The 12,500-nt window shown below is 38.2% G+C and overlaps 1 protein-coding gene across 1 annotated transcript in view; it reads left to right on the top strand.

Annotated features, from left to right (window-relative positions):
- The window catches only part of LOC119598077 (vinculin-like), a gene marked incomplete at its 3' end in the record, with an annotated part of 94,371 nt that overhangs the window by 77,621 nt on the left and 4,250 nt on the right, over window positions 1-12,500 (top strand). Inside the window, 10 exon segments of the mRNA XM_037947705.1 lie at window positions 3,595-3,740; window positions 4,605-4,800; window positions 5,432-5,624; window positions 6,331-6,482; window positions 6,939-7,127; window positions 8,688-8,906; window positions 9,456-9,592; window positions 9,777-9,781; window positions 11,400-11,485; window positions 12,360-12,500. The exon segment at window positions 12,360-12,500 is cut by the window's right edge and continues 42 nt beyond it. Of these exon segments, the coding sequence (XP_037803633.1) occupies window positions 3,595-3,740; window positions 4,605-4,800; window positions 5,432-5,624; window positions 6,331-6,482; window positions 6,939-7,127; window positions 8,688-8,906; window positions 9,456-9,592; window positions 9,777-9,781; window positions 11,400-11,485; window positions 12,360-12,500 (1,464 nt within the window).

Below are 12,500 nucleotides of genomic sequence, written 5' to 3'. Positions count from 1 at the left end.
TCAGGCACTAATCTCCAACTTCACTGAAGGAACGCTTTGTCCTGGAAGCAGAGGAAAAGCAATTTAACTCGAAGAGCGATGCACACATGTTGCTCTCTCACGCAAAATAATTATACCTAGATCTGAAAATGAAATAAATCGTTTACACACTTTAAGAATTTCGGGGGTAATGATTTCTTTACATTTTTATTACACGCAAACCAATATTGAAAGTACAGGTAAAACGAGCAAAATGTTGAACTTTTTCTGCAACTGTTCGTAAGATGTTTTTTTCAAGTGTGCCTCTTGGCGATGCCATGAGGATCTCTCTCTTGTGTTTGTTTCGATTGTTGTCGGGCTATTAGTGTTATGTATTGCTCTTCTGTATCATGAGTTTATTTTTGTGTCGTTGGTCGTGAGGTATTTTGCGTTCATGTTAGAGAAAAGTCGTGATAAGTCATTTAGCCAAATCTCTTCATAATTCATAGAAAAACGTGACTCCGACCACCCTAACCCCTACATGGCCTCCCTGTACTGACAGTTTTCAGTCTCGTTTTTCTGGAAGTATTTTTTTCTCGTTCATTTGGTCTGCTGCTGCTGCTGTTGATGTATTAGTAGTAATGATAGTAATAGTAGTAGTAGGAAGAAGAATAGGAGTTTGGTAGTAGTAGTAGTGGTACTACTATATATTATATATATTATATATATTCACCTTGGGTACCTCCACCACCACCACCACCACCACCACCACCACCACCACCACCACCACCACCACCACCACCACCACCACCACCACCACCACCACCACCACCACCACCACCACCCACCACCACCACCACCGCCACCACCTTCACCACCGCCACCACCTTCACCACCACCACCACCTTTACCACCACCACCACCTTCACCACCACCACCACCTTCACCACCACCACCACCACCACACCACACCTTCACCACCACCACCCACCTTCACCACCACCACCACCTTCACCACCACCACCCACCTTCACCACCACCACCACCTCACCACCCCCACCACCTTCACCACCCCACCACCTCACCCACCACCACCTCACACCACACAACACAACACACACACCACTCACCACCAACCACACACCATCACACACACACCACCACACACCTCACACACACCACCACACACACACACACACACACACACACACACACACACACACAAACCCCACACACACACACACAACACAACCATGCACACACACACACACACACACACACACCACAACACACACACACACCCACACACACACACACACACACACACACACACACACTCATGCACAACACACACACTCATGCACTACACAACTATGCACACACACTCATGTACACCACACACACACACACACACTCATCACACACACTCAGCACACAACACCACACACTCATGCACACACACACACACTAGCACACACACACACACACCATGCACACACCACACACACACAACACACACACACACACACACACACACACACACACACACACACACATACACACACACATACACATGCATACACACATGCACACACACTCATGCACACACACACACACACACACACACACACACACACACACACACACACACACACACACACACACATACATACACACATACACACCTACACCCACACATATGCTTACATCCATGCACCCCCCCCCCCCCCACACACACTTGCCCCTCTGCATTTTACTTTTTTTTTAATTATTATTATTATTATTATTATTATTATTATTTTATTATTATTATTATTATTATTGTTATTTATTTATTTCTTTATCTTTTTATTTATTATTATTATTTTTTTCCAATTGCCCTGTCCCACAAGGACATTGGTGATCATGGATTTCCATGATTTTCTTGGCAATTTAGAGCAGTGGTTTGCCGTTGCCTTCCGCCCGGTGTTTTTATCGAGTCACCATCTCTATTTACTTGGTTCTGGGACCGGCACTGACTTGGGCCGGCTTGCCCACCCCGCGGCTAGGTAGGCAATCGAGGTAAAGTCTCTTGGGAACAACGCGCTGGTCGGTGACTTGAACCTTCGAACTCAGATTGCCGTCGTGACGGTCCTGAGTCCGATTCTCTAACCAATCGGCCACCGTAAATCAGTGCAAGTACATAACTAGATATAAAGTATAGCCATAACATAGCTAACACCTCGACGGCTGTCACCTTGGGTACCTCGTCGAAGGTCGGCTCGGTCACCTTGGGTACCTCCTCGACAGCCGGCTCGGTCACCTTGGGTGCCTCCTCGACAGCCGGCTCAGTCACCTTGGGTACCTCATAATGGCTGGCTCAGTCACCTTGGGTACCTCCTCGACGGCCGGCTCGGTCACCTTGGGTGCCTCCTCGACGGCCGGCTCGGTCACCTTGGGTACCTCCTTGACAGCCGGCTCGGTCACCTTGGGTACCTCCTCGAAGGTCGGCTCGGTCACCTTGGCTACCTCCTCAACGGCCGGCTCGGTCACCTTGGGTGCCTCCTCGACGGCCGGCTCGGTCACCTTGGGTACCACCTCAATAGCCGGCTCGGTCACCTTGGCTACCTCCTCGAAGGCCGGCTCGGTCACCTTGGGTACCTCCTCGACGGCTGGCTTGGTTGCCTCCTCCTCGACACCACCAACTGTATAACAGTTGGTGGTGTAATTATCACTACTATGGTCGAGGATTGAACCATTATCGCTTCAGGTTTAGCTGCCACTGTCCAAATACCTGTTAGAAATAACAGGGATAAAAGTCCTATTTTAATGTTCATGGTTGTATTTTACAATATATAATGCAAATTTCTAGCTTCTGGGAGTGTATAATTCTTCCTCTCTAAAATCTGTAGCTCAAAATAAACACAATTGCATGGTCTACATTCCAAGAGAAAGTGACTTTGCTATCTTAAGCTGTTATCTTTTTACAAGTAGAAAATGTGGAACGTATGGGTCTCTTTTGGCATGTTGGAAGATGACCCTCTTAAGGATTACCCCTATTACCTGCATTATGATTAATCCATAATACCAAGGCATGTTCCCTTAACTATCTCTTTTATCAGTTATCCTGAAGTATCATTACCCCATTGCTGAAGTAAAGCCATTTTATGGTGTTTCAGCATAGACAGTGGCCATGCCATGTTCTGAAAATGCTTGTGCTATTTTCTCTTTTTCGACATAGGCATTTTAATTTTTTTGCCATTTTCAAGTGTGTATATGTCATATGATTTGCTTTATCCACATAGACTGCATATCATCTCTCTACGTAGTCCATCTCATTGGCATTAGTTATAACAGTAAAAAAATTTTCTGTAATACAACATGCTAAGCAGGCAGGAATAGGATTTAGAGCATGGAAACAGCATCCTCCTGGGAACTGGCATACTTCCAGTCACGGATGATACATTCTACACTTTATCGAATTCCTAAATACCCACTGAGTCTAATCACCCTCGAGAGCTTTGTGCACTCATGGAGAGTCATTCCTGTCATCCCAGCCTTGAGCTGGAATTTTCATGATGCTCTACAAACCAAAATTTTTCTGGGTTGGAGGGGTTAACTGAACTGCTTGGTTTAGAATTTTCTGTCTCTTTACAGGTTGGAAGAGAGACCATAAATAGCAGTGATGACCCCATTTTGAAACAAGATATGCCAGCAGCCTTGAACCGAGTTGAAAGTGCAGCCAAATTATTAGAGGAAGCCTCTTCACTTCTGAAAGCAGACCCATATTCACAACCAGCCAGGTATTAGGATCCCACTTTTTTCATCTTTTCTTTCAGATAAGTTATGATGTATTTTTTCCCTTGAAATTTGTTGTTGATTATCACGCTCATATTGTTACAGGGAACATGTAATGTCCACTGTAGTTTTGTTTTGTGAATTTAGTTTACACATAAATGGCCTCATGAGTGCTCAGCCACAAAGGGATCAATTAGTAGGTGCACATAGCCTCATCTGATTTCCTTGAGATTTTGAGAAGAATGCCATTTTCTAATTTTATTGATATTGATAATATTTTTATTGTTACTAGTATTATTGTTATTAACAATAATATTAGTAACAAAGAGGATTAAAAGATATATTAAAAAATCAAGGAAGAATAGGTAGGACTATTAATTAACTCCTTGGTGACTGAGCATATGTGAAGCCATCAATGTATATACACAATTAATCAACTAAAATCAGAGAACATGGCATGTATGCACATGGCATACCGGGCAGCAGTGGGTTAATATATAGAGATGTATATTGTTAGAATGAAAGGGTGAATAATAAGTTTTATATTAATAGAAATGGCCCAAAAATAAGTATATTAACCCAGTTCTGCCAATTATAGCATAATCAGGCATCCCATGCCTAGTCTGTTTTTAATTTATGAATTATCTTTACGCATAGATGGCTCCACAAGTACTTAGTCATCAGTGAGTCAATAACTAGTATTCCGTTTCTCACCTGTTTACCTTTTTCCTTGATTTTTGGAAATATTTTCTTTTATTTTAGATTATTGATAGTAATGTAAATAACATTATAATAATTATAATCTAAAATGATAATAACAGCATCGATATTGATAGTAAGGATTGATAGCATAATGAATATTTTTCCAGAAAGAAACTAATTGAAGGAGCAAGAGGTATTTTGCAAGGAACATCTGCATTGCTACTGTGTTTCGATGAATCAGAAGTTCGCAAAATTATACGAGAATGTAAGAAAGTTCTTGACTACCTTGCTGTAGCTGAAGTTATTGAAACTATGGAAGATTTGGTACAGTTTGTTAAGGACTTATCTCCTTGCCTGACAAGAGTAAGTATTAATTTGACAGTAAGTATACTAATTGCTGAATGGTTATTATGAAATTGGTGTTATAAATTATGAATAACTGAGCAAGGCAATATTGTATTATTATAATGGATTACATGGATTAAATGGTGAAAATAACAAAATTCATGTGGTTAAGAAATAAATTATAGCAGTAAATCCTATTAAACTGAAAGGATTGGACCTGAGGTATGAATTGAAGACATTAGACACTTGTTAAGCTTATTTTGAGCACTTGGTTTAAACACAAGGACAATAGGTTGGGTTCTGATGGGAAAGTAATTGTTTAAGACCTTTTCTGGACTGATTCTCAGAGTAAAAACTATCGTTACTGATGTGATAGCTTATTTTAAGAATCTGGAAAATGAAATACTCCAGATATGCTCTTCTAAATCAGAATAAGGAAAGAGATATACTTCAGTGGTAAATTATGTAATTTTTATGTCCATTTTATATTTGTGAGTATTGTCATGAATCAGTGTTGCAAATAATGAATACTTAAATTGATATTGTTCAACATAAGGTGTCACAAGATGTGGATGAATGTTAACAGAAGCAGTTTCTTAGATCATTGTTGCAAATAATGACTTCATAAAGTGATTTTATTCATTATCAGGTGTCTCGTGATGTGGATGGACGTCAGCAGGAGCTGACACACCAAGTCCATCGTGAAATCCTAATGCGCTGTTTAGAAGGGGTGAAGACTCTCTCTCCCATCCTCATATGCTCAATGAAAATTTTCATTCAAATTTTCCATCAAGGAGGGAAAGGCATAGAGGAAGCTGCTGAAAATAGAAATTATTTAGCTGGTGAGTTTTACTGTAATATGGGTGATGTAGTGTGTTAAATATAGGCCGCGGTGGCTGAGTGGTTGGAGCATCTGACTCAAGACTGTCACCAAGGCAATCTGAGTTCGAGGGTTTGAGTCACTGGCCGGCGCATTGTTCCCTTAGGCAAGGAACTCCACCTCGATTGCCTACCTGGCCACTGGGTGGCCAAGCCAGCCCAAGTCAGTGCCGGTCCCAGACCCGGGTAAATAGAGATGGTGACTCGATAAAAACAATGGCAAACCACTGCTCTAAATTGCCAAGAAAATCATGGAAATCCATGATTGCCAAAGTCCTTGTGGGACAGGGCACTTAAAAAAAAAAAGTGTGTTAAATGGTTGTGTTATGTCATGTCTGCCCACAATGTTTTTGTTGTTATTATTTATTATCATTATTATTATTATTATTATTATTATGATTATTATTATAATTATTATTATTATGATTATTATTATTATTGTTGTTATGGTTATAGTTAATGATATTATTATTATTATTATGATTAATTTTATTATTACTCATACTGTAAGCAATATCATGCATGTCCTCAAAAGATTTTTTTTTACAATATTATTTAAAAATTAAAATACAATCTTTGCTGTGCTAGCGATTGCATTGATGTTAACCAGGCCATATTGGATTTGGCATATCTCTATCCATAATTTGCATTTTTTTCTCATTAATTTAGGGAGGATGACAGATGAGATCAATGAAATAATTCGTGTGCTGCAACTAACAACGTATGATGAAGAAGAATGGGATGCAGATAATTTGACTGTTATGAAGAAAGCCCTCAATGCCATTGATGGCAAAGCTCAAGCAGCACATGATTGGCTTTTAGTAAGTTCTGTTGATTTTGTTATTTTATCACTTTTAGCTCCTTGTCACCTGTGACCACTGTACGTCATGATGATTTTCACATCAGCTAGGGGATATCCCCTTGCTGTCAGTTAGAATTGTTGAAATCTCCATGATGTACATCAGTTACCTGATGCCAAAGGGTGCTATTAAATTTTTCTTTTCAGTTTAGTCAGCAGTTTGGAATATTATCAGTACATGCAGCCTTATAGCAAGACTCAAAATATTTTCTGTTCTCACATAAGCTTCTTTAATTTGTTTTAATTGTTATTCCAGAATAAAATGATTAGAAATGAGTTGACCTTAAATTTATTTGTAAATATAGGTGTGATTTAATACTACAAAAGATTATATATAGTGAAGGGAATCAATAATTCTATATATTCTCAGATACTGACGTTTGTGCATTAATATTTGGTATTGACACTTTTTCAATAGGATCCAACAGCTTTAAGGGGTGGCATCGGCGAGAAATCACTACGGCAAATATTGGCACAGGCAGACAAAGTTGCTGATCGGTCTTTACCCCCTGACCGTGATGCAATAAAGAAATTGTCAGGCGATATATCCTCCATGACTGATGCACTTTGTGAATTGAGGCAAGATGGGAAAGGAACAACACCACAGGTAAGACTTGGAAACTTGCATTTTGAATCTCAGTTATGAAAATACTATCCCTCCCCCTCTCCCTTCCCTTCCTCTTGCTCACCAGCCTCTGGGCCTCTTAGCCTCTTATCCTAGGGGTCGGCTTTTCGCGCCCCACCCAGGCACGAGAAGTTGCAACTGTTGCCTGGAGGTTACTGCTGTGGCTGGGCACCACGGTGGGTAAGGACTCGGTTCCGCTGAGTCAGCACCAGCTGGCACACGTGAGCGAGTCGGCATTCTTCCTGTTGGAGTCCATGGATCTTGAGATGTTAATGACCTTTTGATCTCATTTTCTTAATCAAGGATGCCATTAATTGAATGAAAATAGCAACTGACACCCAATAGGATTACCCAGTTGGCTAAAACTCGCAGCTTTTGATTTGCAAAGATCGTTGCAGTACATTTCATCATATACGAGTTGTTCACCCTGATCCTGACTTGTACCTTCATAGCTGTAGAATTTTGTGTGTAGAAGAAACTTGATTTTTTGGTCTCATTTTTCATTACCGACTAACCTGGGTGCCACACTTTGGAAATATTAAGGCACCTTGTATGAAGGCTATGTTACTTTTGAGAGTTTACCCATACATCTTGGGATGCAAACTATCAGACTCTCCCTAAGCTGGAATATGGATGCAAGGTTTTTGTATTGTGGGTTTTTCTTCCAAGGTTTACACTTCTCGTACAGAAGCCTGCATCCATATTTCAGAGCCTGTTCCCCATACTAGTGTTCATCTGGCCGCTGGGGCATTCCATCCATCACCAATTGTTGTTAGATGCCAGTCTGTAATGATGAGCAGCTGGTACCGTTTCCACTGCCTCCCAGATTCAATGTCTTGTTCCACATTCCCTCATGATTTGTGCTTAAGTCTTTATAATACACAACCTAGTTTCCCTTTTGGATGCAAAGTTGCATGAGAAAGATGCAAATGTTTGGACATAAGGTTCTGATTTATATGGGGGGAAGTTGGCCTACTCACAAAAATATTATCGTCAGTTATTTTGTTATTTTAACTAAAGTTTTTGATTTCTTGTGATATAAACTTTTTTGCTGTTTTATTCTTTGTTTATATTTTCAGTTAGTAGTTTGGCACCAGATGTGATTTTTGCTAATAAATCAATCAATCCTGCCCCCCCTCTCCTCTTCTCCTTCGTTCATTCTCTCTCTCTCTCTCTCTCTCTCTCTCTCTCTCTCTCTCTCTCTCTCTCTCTCTCTCTCTCTCTCTCTCTCTCTCTCTCTCCCTCCCTCCCTCTCCTCCCTCCCTCCCTCCCTCCCTCCCTCCCTCCCTCCCTCCCTCCCTTCCTCCCTCCCTCTCTCCCTCCCTCCCTCCCTCCCTCCCTCCCTTCCCCTCTCTCTCCCCCTCCCCCTCCCCCTCCCCTCTTCTCTTTTCTTCCTGCTCTCCCTTTCATGTTTCCCTCCCTCCCCATTCCTTTCCTCTCCTTTTCTTCCTCTACCTCTCTTTTGGTATCTCTCCCTCCCACCCAAGTATTTCTGTAACCAGTAACTACTGTGTTATCGTAAAGTGAAAATCTAATTCACAGGGACAGAGCTTAGCACGAAGCATTGGAGAGAAGCTGAATGAACTGAGTGGTGCAATTTCAAGAGCTGTAAGCAATGTGGAGCGTAGTGGTGTTCAGCAGCCAGCCCATACCGTTGCTGGACGACTGGAGCAGGCACAGCGTTGGCTTAATAATCCTTCATTGGATGATAAAGGATTGGGACAACAAGCCATTGGTCTAATTGTGGAGGAAGGCAAGAGGGTAAGAAAATGTTTTCTTGGCAAGAATTAATTTATTTAAAACTCTTCCTGTTTCTAAGTTCAAATTATGTATATTTTTAAAATGATAAAGAGCTGCTGTTGAATTTCAAAAGCATTTAGATTTTAGCTTTGATTTCAGCGTGTATTGAATAATTCTTAGATAGTAGCCCATAAAAAGAATAGATCAATTATGGAAGTTGCACAATTATGAATGCATTACAAGGTACAGATGGTGAGGGCTGAGAACGCAGTTGGGAATGAGTAAGAGTAAGGCAAAGAAAAGGGAATTGGTCAGTTTTGGCAATTATGTGACCAATATTCCTGTATAGAAAGCTATTAGCTAGGTTACTTGATTTGGTAAGTAAAGGAATATCCCACTGTAATATAAGAGATTTAAGTATTCACTACTCAGTTTATCTTTTGGTCAAGAGACTTATGGATGCCAGGGAAAAGGGAACTAAGTAAGCTTAAAGCCAAAAGTTGAAAAGGAGAGATGTCTTTGGGAGTATTGGCACTACTATGGAAAGAAGTTATATAATTAATTTTTCAGGTTGCAGCAGGACTGACTGGCCCAGCACAGGCAGACATCCTTGCACTGTGTGATGAAGTTGATGGCCTCTCTCAACAACTATCAGAGATGTGTAGACGTGGACAAGGAGACAGTCCCCAGGCGCAAGCCATTGCCAGGTATAATGATGCAAAAACCTTATGATATTTTTGTTAGTGCAGTAATATTAATGTTATCAAATGACTATACGCTTTGAATGGCATCAATAGTTACATTATTTGATATTAAAAAACATTTCCATTATCCTTCTTTGTAAATGTGTCATACTATGTCTGATTAAAATTCTTAACCCAAAACTGACAGGCATGGCATGTGCATACATATCATACCCATTTTGTGTTTACTTTATAAATTGTTTTTACACATAGATGACTCTACTTGTACTAAGTCACCAATGAGCCAAGTACTACTTATCTCACCTATTTACCCCTTCTCCATGATTTTTGAAAATATTAGTTATCTTATATTGGCACTACCAATGTCAATAACATAGTAATTATAATGTTTATTAAAAAAAAAAAAATAACACCATCAATATTGATAGCATTAAAAAAAAAAAAAAAATCCTGCAAATTCAAGGAAAGGTGAAATTAGGTAAGGTCACAAGGTCTACTAATTGACTTCTTCAAGGCTAAGCTCTAGCAGAGACATAATCAAGTCAAGGTTTTTCGCTCTTGTATAAAAATCAAAATTTATATCCATCCTTTCCTCCCCCAACACAACATATGTGCAGAGGCATTAAAAAAAAAAAAAAAAAAAAAAAAAAAAAAAAAAAAACAAAATATATATATATATATATATATATATATATATATATATAAATAAATATATATATATATATATATATATATATATATATATAATAATATATATTATTATATATATATATATATATATAATATATATATATATATATATATTATATATATAATATTATGTAATTCATAAGTACTATTATATAGTATGTTTAAGTATTACTATGTTAAAGTATATGTATATATGTATATGAATGTATATTATAATATTATATATTATATTTATATATATATATGATATGATAATATAATATGTATATATATGTTTATATGTAATGTATATGTATGTATATTTAATGTATTTGTCTTGTACAGTAATGTAAGAATACATATAAGAATAAATATAGCTTTTAACATATATTTTTATCATTATATGTATTGAAAGTATATATAATTATTTATGATGTATTTTAATAATGTTCATTTGTGTAATTACAGCTAAGGAATGAACATAATGATTAAAAATGTGGGGTTTTAAAGTACATACTATTGTTCATACGTTTGAAGAAAAATATAATATAGAGATTATTTAGTTAACTAAGTTCTATTTTTTAGGTAATTTTAGACGAATTTATTAAAATTATGGAGTGTTGTTGCAAGATTTGTATCACTCAAGTAGTTGAAAGTAATTAAGTATAATATTGTGATATATGTATGATTCTCCATTAGATATAAATATGTGTTGTACATGGAGAAATGTTGCAGTAAGATATAGAATATAGTTTTATATCAGTGACACCTATGGACACTGCAAAAGATAAGGATATTATATGATAGTACACAACACAGAAAAGTTAAAGAAATGGTTCCAATAAGCTAATTTATCAAAAGTTGTTACCCATAAGGATAACAAGTATATATATGATTATTTTTGTAACACTTGCTTGCAATACACGATTTTAATGCTCTTGGATATTCAGAGATTCATGATATTCATTTTCGTTGTTAAACCTAACCTGTAGTAACCTGATTATGTATATTAAGGTCTATTTCAGTAAATAAGTTGTTTTATACTCTTATGTACAAACTGGAATGTGATTATACTGAAGGATAAAGAAAAGGGTTTTCTTCATTTTTGCAAAACTCATATTTACAAAATAAGAAATTGCAGTTCTATACAAGGCTGGTACTCCCAACACCTGGTGCTGTGCCCAAATTGGCTTCAGCACCCGGAGCCATTACCAAGTCAACCATGATGTGAGCCTCGTGTCATCCATTTGTACAATTTGAAGCATTTTATTTTGACTCAGAAAAACATTTGAGCTGTTACACTGTACAAGTTGACTCTACACCTTATCCAAAAGGGGAAGATAATACTAATGAACAGATCAAACAAAAATAAAACTACAAAATTTTTGGACTTTAACCCATTATTCCCAGTCTGAAATCCCTAAGAGCAATTAAGCTCTGGTGATATCTGGCAGTGGCAAGACAGTGGGCGCGGGAGTCCGCTGCATTAAGCCGAACGCCCCGCTCCACGCGCTCTGACGTGTTGCCGCACGTACAAGCTGAACCTGCCAACCATGCGGTTTGCTATGATGTACTATCACGTCACCTGGCAGGAACGGGTTAAAGTATCATATCGTTGAGAACCATGAACAGTTTTGGATCTAAAGTCTCAGAAAAGTGATATATAAATGAAAGTATATGATTAGAGTCCTTGAAAGTTTTAATGATAATTGAATATATTATATGTATGAAACTCTCATCACAATTACTGAAAAAAGATGGGATAAACAGCTGAAGGGAAATCTCTGTAGAGCCTGTAAGGTTTCAGAAATAAATGTTTGAATTTGGGAACCATTGTTTCCAATGGCTTAGTGTTAACTTGGCCTCAAGGTAAACAGCAACAATGATGATGATGAAAACAGTGATGATAGAAATGATAATTACTAAATTTGTAATAATGATGAATGATAATTGCAGTAAAAATTAAATTAGTTATACAAATTTTGAAAACTACCCAAGAATCAAGGAATGTGGGAAACAGTAATTGATGTTTCCAGGCAAATTGTTTATAAGTATCCATATCTTGACAAGTTTTTTGACTCCTTGTGTAACCTTATATTAGATTATTAAAAGCTCACCCTCCTGTATAATAGGTACTCCTGGCCGTGAACAAGCCTTTGACAACAGAGCTGCTAACCTGGCTAATTTCAGCAACAGAGCAGCCAAAACAGCCCTAATGGTTGCTGCAGGTAGTTCTGGTGGA

This window comes from Penaeus monodon, chromosome 40 (genome assembly GCF_015228065.2).
Source record: "Penaeus monodon isolate SGIC_2016 chromosome 40, NSTDA_Pmon_1, whole genome shotgun sequence".
Classification (NCBI taxonomy): Eukaryota; Metazoa; Arthropoda; class Malacostraca; order Decapoda; family Penaeidae; genus Penaeus; species Penaeus monodon.
Note: the sequence above shows the minus strand (reverse complement) of the source record. Positions and strands in the feature narration are given on the sequence as shown.